At 53.9% G+C, this 26303-nt stretch overlaps 1 protein-coding gene across 2 annotated transcripts; it reads right to left on the reverse strand.

The window, feature by feature from the left end:
- Nucleotides 1-415: 415 nt before the first annotated feature.
- On the reverse strand, nt 416-25291 carry Celsr3 (cadherin EGF LAG seven-pass G-type receptor 3). 2 transcript variants are annotated; one of them, XM_026383802.2, is made up of 35 exons: nt 21610-25291; nt 19068-19718; nt 18423-18648; nt 18029-18144; nt 17585-17673; nt 17277-17434; nt 16514-16677; nt 16100-16225; nt 15840-16009; nt 15244-15429; nt 14549-14665; nt 13973-14144; nt 13674-13815; nt 13456-13576; nt 12977-13160; nt 12559-12660; nt 11093-11187; nt 10680-10889; nt 10206-10401; nt 9819-9974; nt 9273-9444; nt 8531-8698; nt 8174-8300; nt 7876-8082; nt 7464-7638; nt 7109-7221; nt 6574-6653; nt 6022-6145; nt 5380-5496; nt 5140-5288; nt 4774-4883; nt 4247-4405; nt 3601-3801; nt 1833-2718; nt 416-443 (listed from the first exon to the last, which is right to left on the reverse strand). In XM_026383802.2, exons 1-35 carry the CDS (start codon nt 25289-25291, stop codon nt 416-418), a joined length of 9879 nt encoding a protein of 3292 aa, XP_026239587.2. The 2 variants fall into 2 exon arrangements, with proteins under 2 accessions (XP_026239587.2, XP_077651363.1); XM_077795237.1 differs by having other exon boundaries at nt 18423-18642; nt 21610-25288.
- Between the last annotated feature and the right edge of the window lie 1012 nt (nt 25292-26303).

Genomic DNA, 26303 nt, shown 5'->3' on the forward strand with positions numbered 1-26303 from the left:
GGGTGGGGTCAGGAGGGCATCTGTCCACATGTTGGACAAGTCTACCCCAGTAAGATATGAGAAAAGAACATATGGTTTACTATGGACCCAAATGGGGCCAAACTCTGCATCTCTCTTCCTCTGTTCCCTTCCCTTTACCAGTCCAGTCTCAGACCCCTGGGGGGAGACAGAAAAGCTGAAAAATAACATAAGCATATCTCTCTGGTTACAAAGGTATAAAATGTATAAAAGTCTTCCCTTCAGTCCCCACCTGCCTTGCACTTGTCACACCCATGCTCACTGATGTGCATGGAACCTCCACACTGCCATTGAGGGAGCTGGGGGGAGGCGCACAGGATGCTGCCTTAGGATCAGCCCCCCTACTCCTGGATTTTCTCCTGTTGCCCTCAGTTGTTCCTCAAATGCACATCATCCTTCAGGAGTGACCCTCACTTCTGGGAACCCTGTAGAGTTGAACATGGACATCAAAGTTAACTGCTGAGAGGACCCTAAGTCAGGTGCCTCCTAGCTTCCCTACCATATCTGGCCTGCTCCACCTCCCCCATTACCGTAGCCTCTCAGTGTTCAGCCCTTCATGTTCACTTTGGAGTTCTGAGTCCCCCACCCATTCTGAACACCTTAACTCATCAGCAAGGCTTCCTGACTACCTCGGTCTTTTCTCTTAACACTTAGCAAGCACCTGCCATGTACAGACATTATGTTAAGCACTTGGCATGTAATATCTCACAAATCTTCACATCTCAAAGAGTTCGATACTATGGACCTTTCTACAGATGAGGAAACTGAGGCTCACAGAGGCTTGTACCCTGCACAAGGTCACACAGCTAGTAAGATAAGAGAACTCAAACTCACACCTGTATGATTCTAGAGCCTAAGCCCCTACTCAATTTCCCAGCCCTCCTCTTACTCAGCCAAAGCCCAAGGCCACACTGTAGCGGGGCCCAGGTGGTAAGTCTGCTCCCTTTCATCCTCACCCTTTAGTATCCCTCTAGAACCCTGGGCCCTCCAACCCCCCTGCCTCTCCCTTCTTCCTTTGTCTTCCCCCAAACGCTGGGTCCTGCACAGTTCTGTTGGTCCCCTGTCCCATCCCCAAAGACCCCTTCCCCTCAGATCCATCCCTCAGCCTACAGACTCCCCACTCCTCCAGAGCTTGACCTAGCTATACTCCCTGAAATGCAACTCTCCCATTGGCTTACAAAACCAGCAACTCCTGGTTTCTCCTCACCCCACCATTCCTTCTCAGGCTCTTGTATATCCAGCTACTTCTGGGCATGTCTGCCATCCTCTACCCCACAGATGCCCTGCAGGCTCCTGAGATGTACCAGATCCCAGCTCAAGCCTCTGAGCCTCACCCCATAGTGCCCACAGGCAGGAGGAACTTAAAATTGACTGAATATAGTTTATCCTCAAAGTTAGCTCTTCATCCTGACATATCTGGTATCCCAGGATATGACCCCTTAGACAAACCTTCCCAAGAAAACACTCCTTCACTCCTCCCTGCTCTTTGAAAATATGGGGTTATCTTCTACTTCTAGGCTTTGACTCCTGCCTTGCCCCCTCTACTAGATCCAGTCCTTTGGAGGGCAACTATCTCTTCCTTAGTCTGGGAGGTGCAGGGAAGGAAAGCTGGTCCCAATCATACAACTGGTGAGTCCCTGCTAGTCACATTCCCTTTCAATGCCAGACCTCTGTACGCAGCCTCTGACCTCCTGGCTGTGCTGAGCCTGGGGTAGCCCACACCTGTCTGTCAACCCAGACCCCATTCTGTAGTGGAACCTAGGGGAGGAGGCTAAGCTAATAAGGGTATGAGTAGTTGGCTAGGCCATGCTTACTCTGAGTCTGGCGACAACTCTGAGATGCTGTGGGACGTGGCAGAGCGAGGTGTGGAAGGCCCAAGTACAGAGGCTGTGGCAGAAGGGGTGGCAGTGGTGTGAGGGCCAGAGGGCGTGCTTGAGGACTGCACAGAGGAAAGAGCTGAAGAGTTGAAAGAGGCGAGGATGGAGGAGAGAATGTCTAGCTGCTCTGTGGAGGGGCCATGGCTCGGGCCACTGGTTGGCTCCTCCCTAACTCTGAGCAGCTGAGGGGGTGGTCCAAGGGCCTCTCGTGAGGAGTGCCTACTAGGCACTTGGTCCAGCTGCTCCCGAGAGTTCGAGCTCCTGGACAGAGAGTCCAGGGGCCGAGATGGCAAGAGGGGGTCCTTTGAGAATTGCCGCTGGGGAGACAGGGGCAGAGTAGGGTGCTGTGGGTCAAGGTCCCGGGTGAGACGGGGTGGGGGCAGTGTGCTCAGCCATTCTCGGGGTGCTCCTAAGTCCAGTGCATCCCGTGACCCAAAGCGACCAGCTGTGGCTCCAGGGTAGTCTCGGGGTGGCTGCCTCCGTGGCAGGGTGCTGCCCCGAGCTCTGGGCTCTAAGCGGCCTAATGCAGCATCCAGGTGTTCCTGGGAACCTGGCCGGCTCAGGGGATGCAGAACAGGGACAGGGGCTTCCTCTAGTCTCTCACGGCTCAGCTGCCGCCGTAGGAGCAGATCCAGTTGTTCTCGAGAAGAGTAGCGACTGGCTGGCTGTGAAAGGCTGCCTGTACCCCCACCAGCATAGATGCGACCATAAGAGGCAGCTGGCACAGCACGGTGACCCAAGGTGGCTGCACGGCACCAGGACAGCTCAGGAGCACCTCGGGTCTGTGGTACCAGTGGGTACTGCAATGGGTTCTTCAGGATGCCTATAGGAGAAACAAAATGGGGGGCGGGGTGTGGGGGTGGAGTGGGCCAGGTAGGTATTCCCTGAGTTTAGGGATGGGGTAGCTGCTGGGATCCCTGTCAGAGTTGAGACTAGAAATCAATCCCCTGGGGAGGAGCAGAGGCAATCCTGGGTGTCTCAAAGAGGCAGCAAGAAAGGGCCAGAGTGGGCTGGAGATGTGGCTCAAGCAGTGGGGCCCGGGTTCGATCCTCAGCACCACAACAAACAAAGATGTTGTGTCCGCTGAAAACTAAAAAATAAATATTAAAAAAATTCTCTCTCTCTCTTGAAAGAAAGAAAGGGCCAGAGTGGAGAAGTATTAATACTCTGGCTCAGATGAAGGCAGCCAAACTTTCCTACTGACGTCAAAAGAGCAGCAGCCACCAGGTTCTGGAAATATAGGACTAGGTCAAAGAGGAAGTCCCCAGGGCTGGGGTAGAAGCAGTCCCCAGGGTCCCTGTAATGCAAGATTGAAGACAGAAATATTTTGTGTTGTATAGGAACAACCTCTGGGGGTTCCTGTAAAGCAAAGTAAGGAGACAGAAATCTTCCAGATCAGACAGGCTCTGGGATCTGGGAGACAGCTTCCTCTAGGATCTCCACAAAGCAGATGTGGGATTGGGGAAGGGAGAGGAATCCCTTGGGTTGGGGCAGCACTGGCCTCTGGATGTAGGCCAGGGCATGGGAGGAAGGAATTGCCTGGGTTAATATAGGTGCATGGGGACCATGAAGCAGAGGAGAGAAACAGAAACCTCCCAGATCAGAATAAGAGGAGCTCAGTTTGAGACTAGGAAGCTGAAATTGCATGAGGGCAAGAGTAGCCTCTAGGGTTCATATAATGCAGGCCAAAGGTCCTAGACCATACCTTTCCTCTGGCGCTGGGCTTGGCCCAGGGATGTTTCGTCCCCGCTGGTCAGGGCCAGATCTGGATGGTTGTTGTTGGCTGTATCTTTGCTGGTGTCTAGCCCCAGGCGCCTTTCAGAGCCCCATGTCTGCAGAGCACAGGGGGCTGCCTCGCATTCCCCCAGGGCTGGCCAGTAGGACAGGAGGTCATTGCCATCCACGTCTGTGGAGCCAGGGCAGGTTACAGAAGCCTCTAGTTTGATCCCAGTGACTGAGGACTTCTGTGACCCAGACTCAATGACATTCAGTGATTCCTGACTCTAATGACTTTTGAAAATCCTGGCTGTTCTCATTGAGTAGAGGTAGGAACAGAAGGGAGACCAGGAAGACCAGGTTGGGTCCCAACCCACAGGGACAGAGTCTGGAGGGACATGTCATTCTATAACATCCCTGATCTTCATCACTCTATTGCTTAGGCTGTTCCTGTGTCATCCAGATACTGCTGGAAAACTGGATGGGGATGGTGCATGGGGTTCCCATGAAGACCCCAGAGGGTCCTAATGTATCAGATTCAGGCATCCTGAGGAGATGACAGGGTCCCTGAATTGCATCTAAGTGGAACATGGGGTATCCCTCAGTCATTCATGGAATCAGAGTGTTCCCATCACCTTTAGGGTGGGTGAGGAGCCTCTCACTCTGGGCTGCCCGTCGGAGTGGACGCTGGAAACGCCCTCGTGTCCGACCATTGTCCTCGCTTTCTGAAGATGGGATAGACAGACTCCTTTCCTCCTCCAAAGACAGGTCACTGTCAGAGTCAGAGTCTGCACCTAGAGTTGGGAAGACCAGAAGGAGGAATGTGTAGCAGTAGCTTTGGGAAGCAAAGGACTTGGGGATAAGGAAAAGGCCTGGAGATAAGGGTCTAGAGGTGGATGCAGCAAGGAAGTTGGGGAGGAGGGCCCCAGGCAGAACTTGGGAAAGGGATAGGAACAGAGGGGCTATAACTATCAGGTATGAGCTGGGTTAGGAGTAGGTTGGAAGAACCAGGGTTAGGTGGGTGGGTGCCTCCTAAGACAGTGACCTGGGGGGAGCTCATCCCATCCCAGTCAGCCACTGCTCTCAGTTTGGGACAGTAGGAGGATCAGGAAGAGACCCTCTCCCTCCCTCCTTCCTTCCTGATCCAGGGCTCCAACTCCACCAGCATCTCGATGGAACATGGCCACGTCCAGGTCAGTGGGGCCAGCATGAGCCTGGAGGCTGTGGTTAGTGTGGTCAGCAGCTGAGCCATGTCGAACCAGAACATTGTCCCTAGAAATACAGGAGACCCCCCCAATCAAGGACAGATGTGATGAGGTGCTTTGGGAGCTGCAATATCTTCAAGGACATGGCCAGCTGAGAGTAGAATGGTTGAAGGTGTCCCTGGGCGTGTAGCAGGAAACATCTGGGGCAGCGGCAGCAACAGGCCCCCAGGTGGCTGAGATAGGTAAGGTCACCCACCTTAGGATCTGGTATTGCCAACCCCCTGGTGAAGGGGGACTGGTCTAAACCTCATGTGGCCACTCACCTGAGGTAGCCGCGGCCCCGCTGGCTGTCCTGGTCCTGGGTCCGGCCAGAGCGGGCACTGCTCACTGAGGAGACGGTGGAAGCACCAAGAGTGATGCGGATGAGGCCACTCTCTTCAAAGAGGGCCGTGTTATTGTAGGCCCCAGGCCCCTAAGGATGGTGGGCAGGACAGGGGTGTGAGCCAGCCCTGAAGGACCTCCAGGGTCCCCATCCTGACTCCCCAGCCTTGGAAGCCCCTCACCGTCCCAGGTGCTGGCCTTGTCTCCTCTGATGCTGCCTTCCTACTCAGACAGGCTGGTGTCCAGGCAGCCCGAGCATCTGCATTCAGGACACAAAAGAGCAGCAGCACTGCCAGGCCCTGGAGGTGAGCAAGGATCAGGGTGGGGTCAGCAAAAGTCACTAAGAAAGGAGTGGGTTAGGAGTGGGTTGGAAGAACCAGGGTTAGGTGGGTAGGTGCCTCCTAAGAGATCAAAAAAGTCAGATAAGATCAGAGGAGGGCCACCAGATGTCCCTGTGGCTCAGCAAGAGGGGAGTCAGTTATTGCAGGTTAGCATGAGCCAGTGAAAAGTCCAAGGAGGGCTTAGAAAAGTCAGCAGGATCTGAGCAACAGGAGTAACTGGAGTCAGTCAGCAAGGGGCCAGGAACACAGTGTTAGTGAAGGTCTAACCAGCACACAGCCTGACAATTTCTAGTTGAGAGTCAGCTCCAGGCCTGGAGCTAGCAGTTAGGGCCAGTGTCTGGTCTGGAGTAAGCACCCAGCCTGGCAATAATTGTTACCCACTCAGAGTGAACTCCAGGACTGGGGGCAATGCCTTGCCTGGGCTGGGCCCAGCCTGCTGAAGCCCCCTCTGGTTCTGGGATAGAGGAAGGGTGTGAAAGGTACCTGGAGGCCACAGAGTCCAGCATGGAGGTAGTGGAAGGCCAGGATGCTGTGGTTGACTGCCAGGAGGCCAAAGAGCCAGGAGGCACTGACCAGCAGGAGAAGCAGAAAAGAGCTGCGAAGGGTCCTGCTGTGAGGACATGAGAGGACACAGGAGGACACAAAGGGGTCACACTAGAAGAAAAGGAACTTTACAGGAAAATGGAAGTCTCAGAAAAACACTAGAGGAAATGGGAAGTCACACAAAGAACCAGGAAAGTACTCAGGGAGCCATGAAAGGACATGGGGAAAATGGAAGAGTTCAGGTAACACATGGGGCAGGGGAAAAAGTGAGTCACCCAGGCTTTGGGTGACAGAAACTGTGAAGAGCCAGGGAACAAGGAGATGGTAGAATGGAAGCACATGTGGGACCAGAGAGGGACCACAAGCTAGGGAAGGCATTACTTTATCCAGAATTTAGAGCCCAACCTATACCAAGGATGTTCTGGGGGCTCCATATCTTATCCATAATGGGTCTTCCATCTGTGAACCCCACTTTTTCCCCAGTCAACTCACAGCACAGAGGTCTTCTTGGTTTCCCTCTGTCCTGTGGAGCAGGATGTGCGGGCAGCAAGGAGAAACATGGTCCCATTCATCTGGACCCATGGTGAACATGTGGGGTCCGGGTAGGGCAAAGAGAAAGAGAAGAGATAGTGTGAGACAGGGACATAGAGAGACCAAGACTACACATAGGGGCAGAACCAATGAGAAATTCATATACATGCACACACACAAAGATAGATCAGGAACAAAGACAGTGGAGCTTAGAATCACAGGAAAAGTTAGACATAGGGAACCAGAGAGATACTGAGAGACGGAGACAGAGAGAGATGCAGAAAGAATCAGAGAGAGTGGCCAAGTCTCTGACCTCAGGCCCTCCATCTCCATGCCAGCTAAGTGGGGAATGGTCACTCTGTGACCAGACAACAGAGGTAAAGAAAACCCAGGAAGCCTATGGACTGCCACCTCTGCAGACTCCGCATTTTCTGCAAGCCCTCTCCCTTTGTCCTGGGAGGGAAGCACATGGTGGCACCAACTGCTGGGCACTCACCACAATGACAAGGATAACAGGGCCAGCAAAACTCCAGATGAGGGGTTCATGGATAGAGATCCAGCAGAAGTCAGGGTTCCCGTAGCCCTCAGGATCCAGGCCAACAGCAAGGCCTTGGAAAGAGAAGGGGAAGGACCAAAAAGGTGTCTTCTAGAACTAGAGAATGACTGAAAACCCCTTGTGTATGGGGAAAAGCTGGGAGTAAGGATGAACAGGTTCTTCCTTGAGTAGATGGCATTGGGGGGCTGGGGTTAGGGGTCATGATTAGGACTAGGGATATGGTCAGGGTTGGAACATGTGATAAGTGAAGATTTTGGGGTCACATCCCTGAATAGACAAGTGGGCAGGGCCTCACCCAGCAGCACAGCAGGGACACCCCAGCCCAGGGTGTGGTAGAAGCGCATTGCACCGCGGTCCACATTGCGGGGCTCAACCTGCATGCGGTAGAGGTGCAGGCCCTCTACCAGGAGCCATGCAAAGGTGCTGAGGAAGAAGTAGTGTAGGAGGATGGCAACCGCAGTGCACACCAGCTGAAGGTAGAGAAGGAGACATCAGCACATCTCCTGCCTTGCCCTACCTCTGACCCTACTGCAGGCATCTGCTTCCCATCTCTGACTCTTAAACCATAGCATCTTACCCCAGCATATTGTCCCAAACTCTGACCCCAACCTGAGCATCCCTGATCTCAGCTTCTAAACTTTGGCCCCAGGCCTTCCCAGGTCAGGTGGAGTCATCAGGACACAGGTTCCCTGGCCCTGACCCTGCACCTGGTTATGGGTCCTGTGAATCCCCAGCAGGAAGAGAAGCTCTGCCACCCCCAGGGCAGCTGCTACATTGGCATGGATCCCACGCACGTTGGACTTGAGACTGCGTAGGCTCAGCAGGACAGCTGCAGTCAATACCAGTGCAGCCACAGACACTGCCACAACCACATGGGTGAACACAGCCAGAAGCTCCAAGTCACCTTCTAGCCGCTGTGGAGACAGGGATGGTTACTGGGTGTTGGGCAGGACCTCCCTGCCCTTTCAACTTCCCATTTCCTCAGAACCCAGAACACAGCCCCACCTCACGGGGGGAGGCATCCATGAGAACACCAAAGGTGCCCGTCCGGCTGCAGAGACACCGTGCGTGGGACCCATTCCTGTGCACCAGCTCACAGTCCCGTGCTGTCCACGTGCCATGCTGGTCAACCCTGCAGCCACAAGACAGTTAGACCTACCTTTCCCAACAGGGAGTGCCCACTACTAGAATTTGTAAGAGTTGGTGTAGGGGCTGAGGGTTCCTGAAGTTGGGGAGCAGCATTCCTCATGGACCTAGTTGCAAGGCAGCATGGGTAGGGAGCTCAGGGGAAGGCTGGGACTATCAGTTGGCCTCTCAGAGGCTAAAAGGGGAACCAAGGGTTTCCAGAACAGGGATCCTCACGGGCCAGGTGGGTCCCATTGCACGCAGATCGCCTTGCTCCGATTCGCTGTCTGCAGGAGGCGGAACTCAAGGCTAATGGGGGACTCCAAAACACCCTTTAGGAAGTTGCGTCCATGGAACACAGCCACGCTGACCACCGGGGAGTTCATAACAGGGTTCTGGGGAAGCCTGAGGAGATACCCCATTTGGGCTTGGTCATTATTGACTTCTGATCTTTTCAAGCTCTAAACAGCTATCTCATCCTATCTTCATACCATCTGTCATGGCTGACCCAGGGTTTAGGATGCCCCTAGAGTAGATGCTGCTTCTAAGAATGCCTCTAGCCCCTGCCAGCCTGCCATGGGGCTTTAGATTCACTGCCCAGATTGGGATCTGAGCAGCTTTTGATGGTCTACAACTGTTTGACCCAACCTTTCCCCCTCCCATCTCGATCAGACCATCAATTCCTCAGTCATTATGTCTCAGTTAGTTGGCCTATCTGCACCTGTTTCACATATTCCTCTTGTATGATTGACCCATTTGTGCTCCATGTCCATCAGCCTTCACCTCTTCTATTCTGCACAAATCCAGAGAAAATTCACACGGTACCTAAATTGGATAGGTCTTGGAGCCATGCACAAGGACATCTCTGTATATCTGTGAACCTGTGCATCTGTCCACCAAATAAGGAGGTACTAGGCTAGGTAGAAGCTCACAGAAAACTCAAGAGTGAGGGGCCTGAGAATAGTTCTACTCATGGTACCTGGCACCCCGGCGCTCAGCTTGGAACTGGGCAGGGAGTAGCCCCCCCAAGGTGCGGTACACGAGGAGGATGACAATGGAGATCCCAGATTCGGGCTCAGGCTCTGGAGGGGCTGATGAAGGGACCACACTTGAGGCAGTAGAGTTTTCCATGTTGCTACTTGTGGGAAGAACTGACAGGAGAGAGGGAAGAACCATTGTCAAGTGACCTCTAACCTATAAGACCCACAAATCCAACATTGAACCCAACCCAGCATCAAGCACAAGTATCTCTTTCTTGCAGATCCAGAACCGGGGAGTACAGAGAGCAGGCACCCATGAATGAAATATTCCAGGCCTGGGAAGTATCATCTGTGGTGAAGGAGAGGATCTGGCAAGTGAGAGTGTAGCAAGGTGTAGGGTAGAGGGTTAACCTGGAAGGTCACACTTAGTAGATCTGAAGCAGGAAAGGTCTGATAAGGGGAGAATGAACAAGAGGGCAACATGGTGTCTGTCTTGAGAGAATAGGAAAACAGGACTTGGTCAGAGATCACCCAAAGGTTCTCACCTTCAGATGGGAAAGACCGTGGAGTCTGGGAAGGCAGCAGCACATGAGTATGAGGATCCCAGGCATCTTGGCCCCGAAAAAGGTTGCTGTGGTAGCGGGGGTAGCGACGGGCCCCCCGAGTTGAACTAGGATGTTCCAGGCGGTCAATGCTGAGCACTGTCAGGAGAAATAAGAGTGACACCCATCAAGTACCTCCTCCCCATACCAAGAGTCTCATTCCCACCTACCCAAGTACCACAAGTCACATTTTCCTTGCCACTAGTGTAGAGACTGTCCATACAAAGCCTGTCACAGCCTCCTGCCACTATTTGCATTATCATCCGTAGCCCCTCAGAACTCTAGGCCCCTGCCTTTTGCAGCCCCAGTCCTGCCCCACCCACCACGCACTGATATTGGGTGTCACCAGTCCCACAGGATTCAGGTATGTGAGTTCCATATTCCTTGCGAGTGTGGCTGCATATTCCTCCAGATGCTGCATCAGCCCTGCACTGCCTGGGGAGTCCTCAGGGGCCCGCTGCCCCAGCGCTGCCCACAAGTTCCCTGTCTCTGGAGCAAGCAGTGCAGAGCCGGTCCACAGCAGATTCTGAGAGAATGGAAATAAAATTGAACTCAGCCAGGTGGTGAGGATATGCCAAGGGAGAGGGCAGGCATGAGGGATCTGGCCAGGTGCTCAGAGGGACCCCAAGAGGCCAGGGGGCAGAACTGGAGAAGATAAGGGAAGAGAGAATGCCCAGGTCCTTCACTTTTTCAAAGATCAGGAAGGACCTTAACTGGGAATCCAGGGTTGTAGGACTAGGGAGTCAGGGCACATGGAGCTAAGAAATAGGACCAGGGATCTGTGAATATAGGGCATAGCCCTACCTCATTGAAATGGGCATCTTGTGTGGCTGTCAGCCCAAAGCCCTGCTGATGGCTCTCAAAGGCCAGTAGGTAGGCCAACAGGCGGGCAGTGACTCGGACATCTTGGCTAAAGTAGCGGTCAATGTGGCCAGTCACCTCCCGTAGCCGTTGAGCCAGCTTCTTGGCCTCCACAGTATCCAGTGCTGTCTTGTTCAGCTCTAGGCCATCCAGCTGCCAGGACAAGGATGGGAATGGTTGTTCTGTCATCCTGTAGGCTTTTCTCAAGTCTTACAGGGAGAAAGACTGGGACAGATTAAAGGATAACCAGGAAAATCCTTTTAGGTCAACAATTAGGACATGATATTTGGTGCCCACCACAGGCCTGGGGAAGTTGAATCCAGGCCCAGGGCCAGGGAAGGTCTAGGCAATCTCACCAGCAGACTGAGCTCTCGAAAGGCAGGGGAGGTACAGTTGAAGAGGTCAGGCTCCAGCCAACCCCGATCCTCATCACATAGCCTCACAGCAGCACCTGGGGGCAGGCAATACTTGGTCAGGCCTAGGGCCTGGATACCTTTACTGACAGGGTGACCCTCTTCTATCCCAGGGGGATCCCTGAGACAGAGGCCAGAGTAACAGGCATCTATGACTAGATGCCTGGATGTAGCAGCCCAAGCCCAGCTGCTTGTTGGTCAATTCCTGAGGGGTCTGTGGAACATTCTTATCACCAAGCACATAAAGGAGAGCACAAGGATGGTGCTGCAGACACACACACACACACACACACACACACACACACACACACTCACGCACAATTATTCTCACACAGGCCAGGCAGGACAGACACACACTGGCCAACGTTCAAACTCATACACTATTGCTTAGCTGCACAAACACAGACATGTGGACCAGGACAAGTGTGCAAATACTTGATGATCTCTCACACACACTCAAACACACTGATTCAAACAAGGTCTTCCAGGATTATAATGTGACACAAGTGAGATGGGGTTGGGGTTCTCATACAAGTTTTAACTGTTGTCATTACTCTCCCTTATCTGTGGGGTTGGGATGTAGTTGACTAAGACATATCCTGGATCTTAAGCAAGATTATAGCCACCAACAAAAGGGACCCTAACTTAAATATAGTACCCCATTTTCCCAAAAGAGAGTCATAGACACGTGCACAGGCACAGTAAGACACACACATACACATAAGCATGCATACACAGACAATCTCTGTCCAGCCACTGCAGAGACCTCAAGCAGCAGAGAGGTTCTGAGGGACTCTCAGGTGGCAGGGAGGAGCTACTGGGTCCTCAGTCAGAGGGAAGGGGTATTTTGTGACCTCAGTCAGTATGGATAGGCCTACAGGGACCTCAGGAAGTGAGGAAAGGCCAGTACAATTCCTTAGGAATTAGGGAAGGGTTGGCAAGGGTCTTAGGAAGTGGGGAGGGATCTGTAAGATTCTGAGGTGACAGGGAAGGGTTTCTGAGGACCTCAGGCATCTTCAAACAGCAGAAAGAGGCTTCCAGGAACTTTAGGCAGTTAGAAATAGATTTTAGGGACCTCAGGCAGCAGGGAGGGGTCTGCAGGGACTTCAAGCAGCAGGAAGAATCTGCAAAAGCTCAGGCAGTGGGAGGAAGCAGTGTACCTGAGCAAACACGTACCCCTTACCTGCACCCCGTAATCCTGCCCAGAAGCCAAGAGAAACAGATGGAGGCTTAATGAAGGTGTAGGAAAGGACCCAGAGCCCTTAGGAGGTAATGAGGGACCCACAGGACTACCAACCCATCCCACCTTTTTACAGGTACAAGGTCACCCCACTCAGGAAAAGTAGCTCTGACAGTCAGAGAATAGGCCCACCCCTGCCATCAGCAATATCCCTATTTCTCATACTTACCTAGGGCCCCCCGGGGACAGGGCACTGTGGCCAAGACACCAAACTTGGTTTGGGGCCACCACACACCCGATCTCAGGGACTTGGGGCAGGCATCATAGAGCACTAGGGAAAGAGGAAGCTCTGAGCCAGGTAGTCAGGGTCTAAGGCAAGTGACAGCCACACCTACTACCCCTGTACTACACACCACTGCAGACCCCCCACTCCCCTGTAGACTTCTTAAGAGCTGGCATGTCACATTCTGTGACAGGTCAGCAAAGTATTTGGGGTAAATGTGAGGCTTCCTGGGTAAAACTGGTCTGGTCTCCCTCAGAAGCTTCCCAGAGCCCCTCTACCCAGAAGCCAAGCATGCCACTGATCCTTTAGTGGCAACTTGCTGGAACCAACCCTCTACAGGTGGAGCTGGGTGGAGCTTGCTCACCCCGGCAGCCGCTGGCTGTCACCTCAGCAAAAGGACTGTCACAGCTGTTGCACTGGCGGCCAAGGGCTCCTGGGCGGCAGGGGCACTGTCCACTGTGGGGTGCACATGATCTCGAAGTGGAACCAACAGGGTAGCAGTCACAAGGGAAGCATGAGTCACTGCCCCGTGGTCGATAGTGGAACTCCTGTTTGAGGATGAGTCAGGGGCCTGAAGTCAGAAGTCAGGGCTTAACATAAGAGTCTTAGGTCAAGGCTTGAGGAGCAAGCAGAATTAAGGGCAAATAGTAAAGACAATAGGAACATTGGTCTCAAATGAAGACAAGGAAGATGTTATGGGATGAGGAGGAGAATTGATAACTAGGTCACAGAATTCAGGTAAGAGGTTAGGGCCCAAGTCAGGTGACTGAGGTCAGCCAACTGGACAAGAATCACAGATCATACTTAGAGGTTTAAAAGGTCAGGGTCAGGGGCCAGGCAAACCTTGCAATGACACTGCCCATTTGTCTTGTTGCAGCTGGGGTCAAAGCCCTTGTGAACATCACAGTTGCAGGGACCACATGTTGGGCTCCCCCACCAGCCCCGTGGGCATTGCTGGTCCATCCTGGGGATAAGATGAGGTGAGAAATGCTTCCATAATACTTCAGTGACCCTCCCTATCCCCACCAGCTCTTTCCATCATCCAGCACCCAGAATCTCACCTGTGTTCACAGTGGTGACCAAAATAGCCACTTGTACAGTCACAGATATAGCCATAGGGGGCTCCTGGGAGGTGCCGGCATGAACCCTGGTTCTGACAAGGGTTCAAGAGGCAGGCATCCACACAGCCTGGGCCATAGTAACCTGCAAATTGGGTCAGGAAGCTCAGGACACTAGTCACAGAGCATGGAAGGAAGTAGGCACTTCTCCCTCTCAATTCCTACCTCCTCCAGGCCCTGCAGCCTCCCAGTCTTTCCCATAAGCCCCTGGCTTCTTCCCAGATGACCCTCTCAAGGCCCACCTGGCTGGCAGGTACAGGAAAAAGTCTGCCAGAGATCTCGGCAGTCAGCGTGGGGTGGGCAGGGCCCAGATGCACAGGCGTTGGTCACGACACAGCCAGGCTCCACATTCACTCGGTGGGTGGGGGGTAGCAGGGCTGGGGACCCCAAGGGTGTAGAGCCAAGCCATACCCCCTATGGACACAGCCAGCAAGGGATAAGACTCATGTCAAGGCACCTCAGCATCAAGTCCTGTAGAGCCAGCCACCCAGTCTGATGACCCCTGAGATACAGTCTCCCTCAGGTCCCCCCGAATCCCAGCCCCCCCAAATCCCAGCTTAGCCCCCCCATTGGACCCCAAATTGTGCTATTTCTGATATAGATCACTAATGATTCTTGATAATCTAATCTAGACTCTTACTTTCCACACTTCAGAAAGGCTTGACTAATCTCTGAATGCTCTGGGTCATTTATCCCCCAATATCAACTCCTACTTGAATGCTATTTTTCAGCTCCTGATATCTGACCATTATAGGAGCCCCTGACAGCTGACCACTAACCCTAATGCCCCCATATCATGTTCTCATGCTGACCCCCACCTGGATACAGCCGACCAGACCCTGAGGAACATCCTCCTTACTGCTGTGGGGCAGGCCTCCCACGTGGAGTTGCTTTACCTTCAGGCCCTGCAGCTCACTCCCCACTGCCATGGTGTCCTAAAGAAGGGAGACGGTCAGCACTGAGGGAAGTGGGTGACTAGTGGACTCCTGCCATACCCCAGAGTCAGTATTAGTCTTTTTCTAACTCTGCATGACCATATTCTCTGTATAGGGGAATAATGTGGAAATGAGCTACTTCCAAGTACAAAGAACTTTCTGAGGCATGGAGGATGCATAATAGAATGGTTGCAGTCAAGAGCTGGGCTTGGACAGGCCCCTCCCTCCTGAACTCAGAGCAGACCTTGAACTTCCATGATTTTGACCTGAAGTAGTAAGGATTGGGGTAAAGACCAGAAGGGTCTTTTAGGAATCAGGCAAAGTATTGGCTACAGAGGTACCCCCAAGACTAGGCCAGATATCTGGGTATCCTTCCTGACATGAAGAGGGCCTTGACAGTGGACCAACCTAGCTGATGGGATGGGCTTAGAGCAAGGCTATGAGCAGGGAGAGTGGGGGAAGAACATTAGATTTGGTGCAGTGATGGAGTAGAGAGGACCTGGATTAGAGGTGGGGTCAAATAAGGTAAATCTGATTGGAAAACTGAAAACAGACTACACTGGGGTTAGAGGTCAGACCCGGAAGAGGCTGAAGTCCAGTGAGACCATGAAGACGTGGTGGCCCCGCCGGCCACCTGGCTCCTCCTGTAACTCCAGCCGCACATCATGCCATCGGCCATCATTGACAGTCACTTGGTCTAGCAGGAGGTAGGCAGCACGGCCTGAACCCCTGGTTACCGTCACAGATAGCAACCCTCGATCTAGCTGTGGATAGAGATAAATAGCCCCAAGGTTAGAATCCCAAACTGAGTTATGACTGGGAGATGAGATGAGATGAGAATATCAGAGGTCAGAAGAGTAAAGTCAAGGCTATATCTGCCACACAGGGGACACCATGTTGCTGACATGGATCAGTAATGGACAGGGAGCAAATGAAAGGACCAGGGGGTCATGGATTGATGCAGTTAGCACAAGAAAAAGCTATGCTTATGCCCTGCACCTGCAAAGAATATTGTGGTAGGGAAAAGTCAAGGGTCCAGAGCAGAGTCTAGTGCAGTTAGGAAACCTGGCAGAGAAGTATGCTATATGATCAGCCTGAATCCATAGAAATGTTACTGGCAGTATCAGAGATTGATGGTTGAGGGTATATGAAGGGATCAGAAGGAAAAACACACCTGGCAGAGAAGCGTGCTGTGTGGCCCAATCTGTACTTGCATCAGGACCCCGTGCATCGCCCATGTCCGAAATGCTAGCCCCAGGTACCATGGCACAGTCACAGCCATGTCACTTCCAAAGTCCCAGCTCAGTGTGCTGTTGCCATGGAAATGGTAGGGATGGGCCATGGCTGAGGAGATAAGAGAAGCAGGGTCACAGCCCCTATTCTAGAAACAGACCTTACCCTGCAGACCCCTCCTGCCCTATGCAGCCTACTCACTGAGCCGACAGTCTTTGCCACCAAAGCCCACAGGGCAGTCACAACTGAAGCCACCCCAGCGCTCTGAGCAGAAGCCACTATTCTTGCAAGGGCTTGAGTCACAAAAGTGCAGCTTGGCCTGGCAGCCTGGAAGAGGAAGGCATATAGAAGATATAAAAAGATGGGGTGAGGGCATGAGTGCTAGAAAGAATAATTAGGTGCAGAGAGGCCAAAAAACAGCATGATCTCAGCTTTGTGTTCACTGGTGGGGGAGGGGTGGGTAGGAGTAAGGCCCTAAACGCTGGGCTCTAGCAGCCTTGCCATCAAAGGAGACTGGGTTGAGGTCAGATATGGAGCCACCCCATGCAGCCCTACAGAACCCTCTTATGATTGGGACAGGGCCACAAGTGAAGCTAATGGGAGCTTTGTGCCTACCTGCCATGGTGCCATTGTTTGCAACGAAGGCCGCCATGTCCACTCGGCGGCCATCAATATGCAGGTCTCGCATACAGCCAATGAAGTCCTTGTGGGACACGGGGAAGTTCTCGGGGAGGTTGGGGACACCCCCCAGGAGCAGAGGGCCCGTCAGGTCCAGGGACCTGGGAGTCAGGGGCCTGGGTCATTGGTGGAACTGGGGCCAAAGTAGGATTGCTCCTGAGGGCCACAGGAAGTAGGGGGTAGGACTCAGAGGAAAGGGTAAAAAGCAGGGAGGAAAAGGCCGTCTGGGGAGGGAACTGGGGGCTTACTCCAATTATGGGGGCACAAAGGAGAGATCATGATGGTGTGGGGAAAGATGGGTGAGATGGAGTCAAGCAAGGGTCATGATGAAGGAGTGAGGCATCCAGGTGACTGGGGCAAGTGATGGAGAAGTGGGTTTGGGAGTTGATATCAGTAGGCTGAGAGTCCTGGAAGGCTAGGTAGAGATCAAGGAGCTGTAGGTGATGTATGGTATTAGAGACTTGGATGGGAGAGTAGAGGCTTTGGAGGACTGGGTACCTGGGAACTTGTGCATGGGAGCAGGGAGTCAGGGATAGAATACAGGATTGGGAGGAGGCTTCTAAGGTCTTTAAAGGGAAATCTGGTGGTTTGGAGAAAGGTTGGGAAGTTTGGCAGGCTGTGGTGAGGAATGGGGTATGTGAAGGGTTGGGGTAGGCTTTTATAGTCAGAGGATATGGGGACCATGGGATGGGGGCCTCACTTCTTGGAGCTTGTTTGCACACCAGCAGCAGCACATGAGTAGTTGCCAATTTCAGCACCAAACTGCAGAGCTACAGCCACATTGCAGTCATCCACACTCAACACAGCAACCTTGTCCTTGGAGGGGCCCTGAGCACCCCCTAGGGCATCTGTCCGGGGCTAAAAATCCAGGCACACCAGTCAAGTATGCCCAGGGGTAACCCCTGAGAAGCAGAACTCAGAATCCCCATGCACATGCACGAGTGCACGCACACACACACACACACACACACACACACACACACACACCATGCCAGGGGTGGTGCCTACCTTGTTGTAGTATTTTAGATGCACTGTATGCCACTGCCCATCACTCAGGCCCCCTGGAATTGTGGGGCTGACCACTGTATTGGATTCACCTGTGGGGGATATGCAGGTGGAGTGTCCTCTGGAGCTGATGAGTTGCTCTACCCTCACCCAGCTCATATAGCCCATTCCCACAGTCATCCTGGATGCATCAGATCAGTATATCTCCTGGTGACCACACTGGTTAGAACAGAGTGGCCTTGAAGAATTGGGAGAAACATACACTTCTTGGAGAGATGGACCTTCCCACAGGGAATGGACATGGAGCTGGGTCCTCACTGTTGTCTGTTTGGCACTGAAGTGTGTTGAACAGTGCTATAATGAAGCAAACCTGAGGGGACTTGTGAACTACATTTTCCAGCCATCCCATGCACACACTGTCATGTACATCTCCCAGGGAGCACCCACCAGTGGAATATGTGAGCCGCACTTGGCCAGCCACGAGCTCCAGGGCCAGAAAGTCATGCTTCTCATTCAGGCGCCCATTATAGAAGAGTAACCCGCTGGGCTGCACCGTCGCAAACCTGGGTGGAGTGGAGTAGGGACTTTAGGAACCAAAGTGACCTCACACCTACCATCCTTAAGAGAAGGCTCGCAGGTCACCCGCCCAAGCTGGAGCAAGAGAAGACAAGACACGACAGTATACTGATGGCCAGGGTACTGATGCTCTGAGACACCCTAGCTAACTTCAGGGGAGGGGGCGGTGTCCTGTGGGGACTTCAGGATGGGGCAATCAAGAATCTTAAGGTCATGGAGGTAAGGACGGAATGGAGGCGTACAGAGACACGGGGCGGGCACCTACGAGAGGGACAGCGTGAGGTGAAAGCGCTGCCGCAGGCCACGGAACATGACGAACGAACTGGGCGGGAACGAGCGTGCAGCCACCTCACAGCGAGGGCCCTCAAAGGCGCCGCCCGCAGGACACTGGCAGCGGAAGCCGCCAGTGGGCGCATCAGTACAGGTGCCCCCGTTGCGGCATATGCCGGGCACGCAGCGTCCGGCCTCGGTGTCCAGCTCGCAGTCTTCTCCTGCGGAGCAAGACACTTTCAGAAGCCATCATGGCCATACCCTGCCCACGCTGGAGCACGACCAGCCAAAGCCGAGCCTCCAGGCGGGTTCCAAGATCTCTGATTGGTCGAGCTGCCAGAGAGCTCGCCCTCTTTCAGTCTAGCCTAGCCCCATTCATCCCGCCCAGGTCTGGTCACACCCCCTTATCGCCTGGCCCTTGGCCACGCCTCCTTCACAGCTTTTCCAATCTGAGGCTTTTATTCCTTGTGTTCTTAGGCTTTCTTTAGGCTGGGCTCTATGATTTCAAATGTAACTGAGCTCATACTAACCCCGTTGCCTCAAAAGTGATGTCCAGTCTGCACTTGTACTATAGTCCCGCCCCTAATTTTGCAAGTGTTCACCCAGCGCGGTCCAACTTTCAGCCCTGTGCGGGACTCACCGGTAAAGCGCGGACGGCAAACGCAGGTGTAGCCGCCTTCTCGCTGCGCGCAGGCGCCGCCATTCCGGCATGGGTTCGAGTAGCAGAGGTCCAGCTCAGTCTCGCAGAAGTCACCAGTGAAGCCAGGCGGGCAGCGGCAGCGCAGGCCGGCGATAGGCTGGATGGGTCGGAAGAGCGTAGAGGTGGAAGCCAGGAAGGGTGCGGATGAGTCAAAGCGGAGCACCGACACACATTTCATATAGTTCTCACAGGGCTCACGCAGGCACACGTTATCGTCAAAGGGCAGGACATCGAGCAGAGAGCGGGCAGCAAGTGCAGCACGACGAACGTACAGCTGCTCCTGAAGTTCCTCAGAGCTAAACCAGGGCCCAGCAGCGCCCGCCCCCGCCCCACGAGGTGCTAGAGCAGAGAAGCTCACATTAAGCACCGTGCCCCCGACATCTGTGTCATTCTGTATGTTGAAGATGAAGACGTCCTCTGTGGGTGTGGCGAGCACTGCAGCCACGCCTTCCAGGAAGTGGCCCAGGAGCGGTGACAGAAAGCGCTCCTGCCACATGTTCTCCAGACGTACAGTCAGGCTGTTAGCTAGCAGTTCCTCCGTGATGATGACCACCCGCAGCACACACTGCGCTGTCACACTGTGTAGGCCATCTGCAGAAAGGGGTATGGACAGTGGTCAGCCTGGGATTAGCAGCTGCCTTTCCCTGGGACACAAGAGGGCTATGGCTAGTGACTCTAGTCCCCAGTACCTCTGAGTCAACAGGCTGAACCCACCAGGACACAAGTTGAGTCTGAGACTAGTGACCACTAACTCCCCCAGCATCATAGCATCAGCAATTTGCTGCTTCTTCCCCAGCCCCAAAACAGAAGGTGGCTGGGTCAGCAAGCCCATGGTTAGCAAGTCACTCCAACCACACTCAAGAAGGTCCCTAATGCTGGGTGTGGTGGTGCACCTCTGTAATGCCAGGGACTAGGAAGGCTGAGACAGGAGGATCCCAAGTTCAAGAACAGCCTGGGCAACTTAGCCAGACCCTATCTCAAAATAAAAATAAACCTGGGAAGGGTGTTGCACACCTGTAATCCCAGCAGCTCTGGAGGTTGAGACAGGATCAGAGTTCAAAGCCAGCCTCAGCAAAAAGCAAGGCGCTAAGCAACCCAGTGAGACCTTGTCTCTAAATAAATTACAAAATAGGGCTGGGGATGTGGCTTAATAGTCAAGTGCCCCTGAGTTCAATCTTTGGTACCAAAACAAATAAATAAATAAATAAAAATAAAACCGGGGATGTAGCTCAGTGGTAGAGCACCCTGGGTTCAATCCCTACTACTGGGTGGGGGAGCAAGCCCCTAAGTGCTCACTCCCTTATTCCTGTTAACATCAGCAGCCTACTCTACTCATGACACAAAGAGAAGGCAAGGTCACTGACTACACATTTCCAACTTCCTCCCTCACCCATCTCCAGCATGACAGAACCAGCAAAAACACATGCTCCAGAAACAAGGACAATTCCAAGTCAGGGATCCCAATACCTTTCGTCAGCAAACTGAAAGGGATTCTGGCTAAGGGAACACTAATTGCAATTCCCCAGAATCCTGTGTCAACAAGCTACAGGAGAATATAGTACCCTGACACTCCCATACCTCCCCTTACAAACATAAACCCACCACAAAATTCTTCAATTAGCAAACTGCTCACCACCTTAGACCTGGTTTCAGTGCATACCCCCAGAGATGAAAGTGAGGTGCTTATCTGCCTTGTTCACCTTGTTCCCAGACCCTGGTACATGTTAGGAGATCAATAGATTGGTTGTTCTGTGAATTATGAGTAAATGAAGGCTATGCTTTTTCTGACAGTGCCAGGACTCCCAGCTCCAAAATTGAGGAATGAGCACTGCTAAAGCCTATTTTCCAACCTCTGCAGCTTCCAGTAAGTAGGACTTCAAGAACCTCTTCAACTTGTTCTCCCCTCCTAATAGGAGGGTTTTGTGAAAGCCTGGAGAAGTGAAATCAGGAAAGAGGCGGGTGGGTCTCTGGACATTTCCCCAAGACCAGGGCCTTAGACCACAGCCAGGCCAATGTGGGCCCACTCTCTGCTTGAAACTGCCATAGTAAGCTGTTATTCCGAACCATTAAACTACTGGTCTCTTTTTCCTGCACAAATGGGGTAAGGGTCAGTCTGGATCTAAAGTAATCATTCATCTAAACATGGGCATGGTATGGACTAACTGGCAATCTGGTTCTGCCTGGGACCTCCAGAACATTATCTGAGGCCTTCCATGACCTTTAGGGATAACAAAACTGTCCCTAGGGCAGCAGACAGTTGTTTACAATCTTTATGGTATATACTAGATGCCTTAGAATTTGGGGAGTTCTTAGGATACTATCCAAGAACCTAAGCAGAGTCCCTGTGAGGTCTATGGCAGATCTGTGGGGCACAGGAACTTAGAAGACTTGGAAATCACTATTTGATTTGAGGGACTTTGGAGTTCCTGAGGCCTTGACAGCCTAGGATCATTGGGTCACTTGCCTGTTCCCTGCCCCTCACCTGTGACAGTCACCAACATGGAGGCTACCAGTGGGCGGTTGTTATCTAGCTTTCGGCTGAGTCGCAGTTCCCCAGTGGTTTGGTTGACCACAAGCAGCTGCAGCTCATTGCCACGCTCAAAGGAGTAGAAGAGGTGATCAGAGACATCAGGATCATAAGCTGGGATACGCCCAATGATGCCTGAGGGGAAGGTGTCTGAGCGGTTTGATACATAGTTGTTGAAGAGAATCTGGAAGTTGTTGAGCACAGGACTGTTGTCATTCTGGTCAACTAGGCGGACATGAACGGTGGCCCGGCTGACCAGAGGAGCAGATGTGGCTTGTACCACAATCACATATTCCTGACGAGCCTCATAGTCCAAGTCAATGAGTGCTGTCAACTCTCCAGAAAAGATGTCCATTTGGAACAGCTCAGGGATGTTCCCCTCTACAATCTGGTACATTATATGGGCATTGGGCCCTTCATCAGGGTCTATTGCAGTGATCTGGGCCACCACTGAGCCCACTATACTGTTCTCCTTCACTCGCACTTCAAACTCCTCAGCTGGAAAAACAGGTGCATTGTCATTCACATCTTGCACTGTCACCTGGATACTGACTGGAGTCCTCAGTGGGGGCACACCACGGTCCACTGCATAGGCAGTCAACTCATACACTGGTACTGCTTCCCGGTCCAGCCGCCTCACAGTCCGGACAATGCCAGAAGTGGGCTCAATGGTAAAATCTCCATCCCCATCTTCCCCATTCTGGAAAGTGTACTGGACCCGGCCATTGGCATGAACATCCCGGTCAGTGGCCGAGATCTGCAGGACACTTGTGAAAGGTGGAGCATCCTCAGAGACCAACCCTGTATAGTGGGAGGCCACAAACTGTGGTGCATTGTCATTCACATCATTAACCATCACCTCTACATAAGTGGTATCTGCTTTCTGTGGGATGCCATTGTCCCGAGCAGTAATGGCCAGTGTATAGGTCACCTGGTCCTCATAGTCCAATGGAGCCTGTAGTGTAATGGCCCCTGAATCTGCATCAATACGGAACTGGGGCAGGTTGTCCTCCAGAAGATAGGTGATTCGAGCATTCTCACCCACATCATCATCAGAGGCACTGATGACCACCACAGTGCTTCCCACTGGCCGATCCTCATTCATACTCACTGAGTAGTGAGCACTTTGAAAGACAGGCCTGTGAGTATTGGCATCTGTGATATTAATATGCACATAGCAGTGGTCATGAAGGGCACGGTCAGATGCAGTAAGTACCAGTTTGAAATAGCGTTCCTGTTTGTAATCCAGTGGCAGAGCCAGTGTCACTAGACCCACACCCCCTTGGGTGCTGATGGCAAAACGATTCCGGGTGTTTCCACCTGTGATCTGGTAACTGATGGCACTGTTGGCATCACGGTCTACAGCAGTCACACTGACCACACTGGTGCCCACAGCCGCATCCTCATTCAGCCGAAGGTGGTATTCTTTCATGGTGAACTCAGGCCGATTGTCATTAACATCTAGCACAGTCACTGTGACACTGGCTGAGGCAGACAGCGGGGGTGAGCCATGGTCTCGAGCCTCCACACCAAAAAAGTAATGCTCCACAGACTCACGGTCCAGGGGACCACTCACAGAAACCCAGCCAGTGGCACTGTTTATTACAAATGGTGTATCAGGTGCCACACCAGTTAGGGAATACTCCAATCTGGCATTCTCCCCATGGTCTGCATCCACTGCCTGAATGTGGATGACTGAATGGCCGAGGGGTGCATTTTCCAGGACAGAGACCTGGAAGGGTGTGCTGACAAAGATAGGAGTGTGGTCATTGATGTCTACCACCTGAATGCTGACCAGGCCTGTGTTGTTGGACAAGGGTGGCCGGCCTGCATCTTGCGCCCGAATACGCAAGGCATACTCTCTCTCTGCTTCAAAGTCCAAAGGTGCCACTACCTGTATCTCACCCGTGAGGCTGTCAATAGCAAAGTGGCCACGGCTGTTACCACTGATGATGTTGTAGTGCACCAAACCATTGGCGTCCTTATCCCTATCTGTGGCTGTGACACGTAGCACCACCGTATGGGGGCGCACATCTTCGCGTACCTGAGCCACATAGCGCTTCTCGCTGAATTGGGGCACGTTGTCATTCTCATCAAGCACTGTTATATGTACACGAACGGTGGACGAGCGTGGCCCAGGCTCCTGGCCCTGGTCGCTGGCCTCTACCACCAGTTCGTAGCTTTCCATGTGCTCACGGTCTACGCGGCCGCTGGTGCTGATGAGGCCAGAGCGCGAATCAATCTCAAAAGCTGCTGCTGCAGCAGTGCGTGCAGCTGGCGGCCCCACAAAGCGGTAGCGCAGGTTGGCATTGGGGGGCGCATCGCCGTCTGTGGCACGCAACTGCAGGATGGGGTAACCCTCTTCCACATTCTCACGAAGTGTTTCCCGGTACTGAGCCTGCTCAAACACCGGCGCATGGTCATTGCGGTCGGCTACTGTCACGGCCACCATGGTGGTGGCTGATAGGCGTGGTGAACCGTGATCCTGCGCTGTCACACGCAGGTAGTGGCGCTCCATACTCTCCCGGTCCAGAGCGGCAGCTGTGCGGATGAGGCCGCTCTGCGGGTCAATGCTGAAAAGTTCCAGCGAGCGGCTGTTCATGAGTGCCGCCAGCGAGTAGACTAGGCGCCCAGCCTCACCGATATCCGGGTCCTGCGCCACCACACGTAGCACCACGGTGCCTGCCGCCTCATTCTCGGGCACCAGGGTCTGGTAGTTGTACTGAGGAAACTGTGGGTGGCGGTTTGCTGCGCGACGGGGGCGTGACCTGTTCGCTGAAGGTATTCGCCAGGTTTCAGGACCCGCGGGCGGTCCCGGGGGGCGCGGCCCCGGGCGCTGCGGAAGGAAGCGGCGGCGGAAGACACTACCCGAGCGCATGCGCTGCGGCACAGGCTCGGGAGCTGTCCGAGACTTGAGGGGTGCTGAACCCGCTGTAGGAGCTATCCTCGCCGCACGCGGTGCTGAATCCAGTCCGGGCCCAGATTCCACAGCCCCGGGAAGAGAGTCCTGCCGAGGGACTACCCTGCCCGCTTGGGATGCTGTGGCTCTCTCGCCCTGACCCCTGCGCCCTAGCGCCCACAATTCCCTGCAACAACGCAAGGTTCCCACTCTTTTGCGGGAGCTTCTCCTAGCGTCACGCTGGAAGGACACTGGCTTTGGACCACTGGGCTGGGCCAGGAGGTCCAAACGGAAGGGCAAGCTGTTCCCTAGACCAGGCCCCCCTGGGGACAGAGCCTCTGGCGAATGACTATCTCTCCGTCCACAAGAGGAGACCTCTGGGCGCCAGCACAACAGGGGCCCTGGTCCCTGACCTGTCTCTCGCTGCTCAGGGGCCCCTCGGCCTCCCCAAGCGCTTTGCCTTCCCCCTCGGAGCCCCATGAAGACAGGCTCCCTAACTCCCAGGCCAGACCTCCCATTCTCCTGAGCCCCAGGCGGCTCGGGACAAAGAGCCAAGGCTCCGCCGCAGATCTGCGTCCTTGGTCCCATAGCAGGAGCTACCCCCGGGTCCCAGCCCTGGTCTCCGCCACCCCCCAGCTCCTCCTGGCTGAGGGGGAACAAAGAGAGGAGGAGAAGGAACAGGAGTACCGGGGTCAACGGTCCCCCGAGACCCTGCCATAGCGGCCACCTCGCCATCATCCCCGTCCTCCTTGCACGGCCTCCACCACCCCCCGTCCTGGTCCGGGCCATGGGCCCGCCCCGCCGCTCGGGCCCCCTCCCGGGCCCCTGCCGCCGCCCCGGCCCCCCGCCCCTCGGCCTGTCGCTCCGCGCCGCTGCGTCCTTCTGGGCACCATCTACTCCGCGGCCAGAGCCCCTTTGGCATACGGCCCCGGCTTTCGCCGTCCCCACCACAGCATCCCCGACGCTGCTGCCGCCTCCCGCTGCACCAACATGGCTCCCGAACGCCCCAATGGTTCGCTCCACCTCCGCCCCGACGCCCCAAACCTGGTGGTACTACCCGTTGCGCATGGCAGCTCCGGCTGTTGAAGCAGATGCCGCCATCTTTATTGAGGACACAAGTGCTACCCACAGTGCTGAACAGAACACAGAGGTTCATGGTTGTTAGGTCCGCCCTCCCGGCTCCTGGCCGACGCCCTCTCCCGCCTCTCTCCTCTAGGGCGCTATCCCGGCTCCTTTTTCTAGCCTTTCTTCTGCTTGTGGATCTCTTGTCCCCTTCCTGAACCCCATGTTCGATTTTGATCTGAAAATTCGGTGCTCATGATATGGTGAGAAAGTGCTCTTACAGATGGGCGGGGGTACCATGTGGAACCCTGGGGCAAGGGAGATGAAGGCCAGACCGCTGCCTGGAGCCCCTGAAGCCTGAACGATAAATAGCTTTAACTATCTGATCCCAAGTTTAACTTATAAGATACGTCGCGACTGCTTGTTAGGAGTGCCCCAGCGTAACAGGGACTGAGGATGCCACTCCTGAGCCAGGAGCAGAGGTCAAACGCTTCCCGGTCTCGCCCGCCTTCAGCAATCTCCTGGGCTCGGGTTCCTCCCCTGGAAGCTACATTTACTCTCCAGGACACAGGTCCCGAGTGTTCTGGGATGCCACGTGGAGCCCAGTGCTGCCCTACAGCTGTGAGCTCAAGCTTCCTCAGATCCCCGCCCCTCGCCTACGACGATCACATTCCTTAACCCCTTCAAG

The sequence above is a fragment of the Urocitellus parryii genome, chromosome 2 (assembly GCF_045843805.1).
Source record: "Urocitellus parryii isolate mUroPar1 chromosome 2, mUroPar1.hap1, whole genome shotgun sequence".
NCBI classification, from domain to species: domain Eukaryota; kingdom Metazoa; phylum Chordata; class Mammalia; order Rodentia; family Sciuridae; genus Urocitellus; species Urocitellus parryii.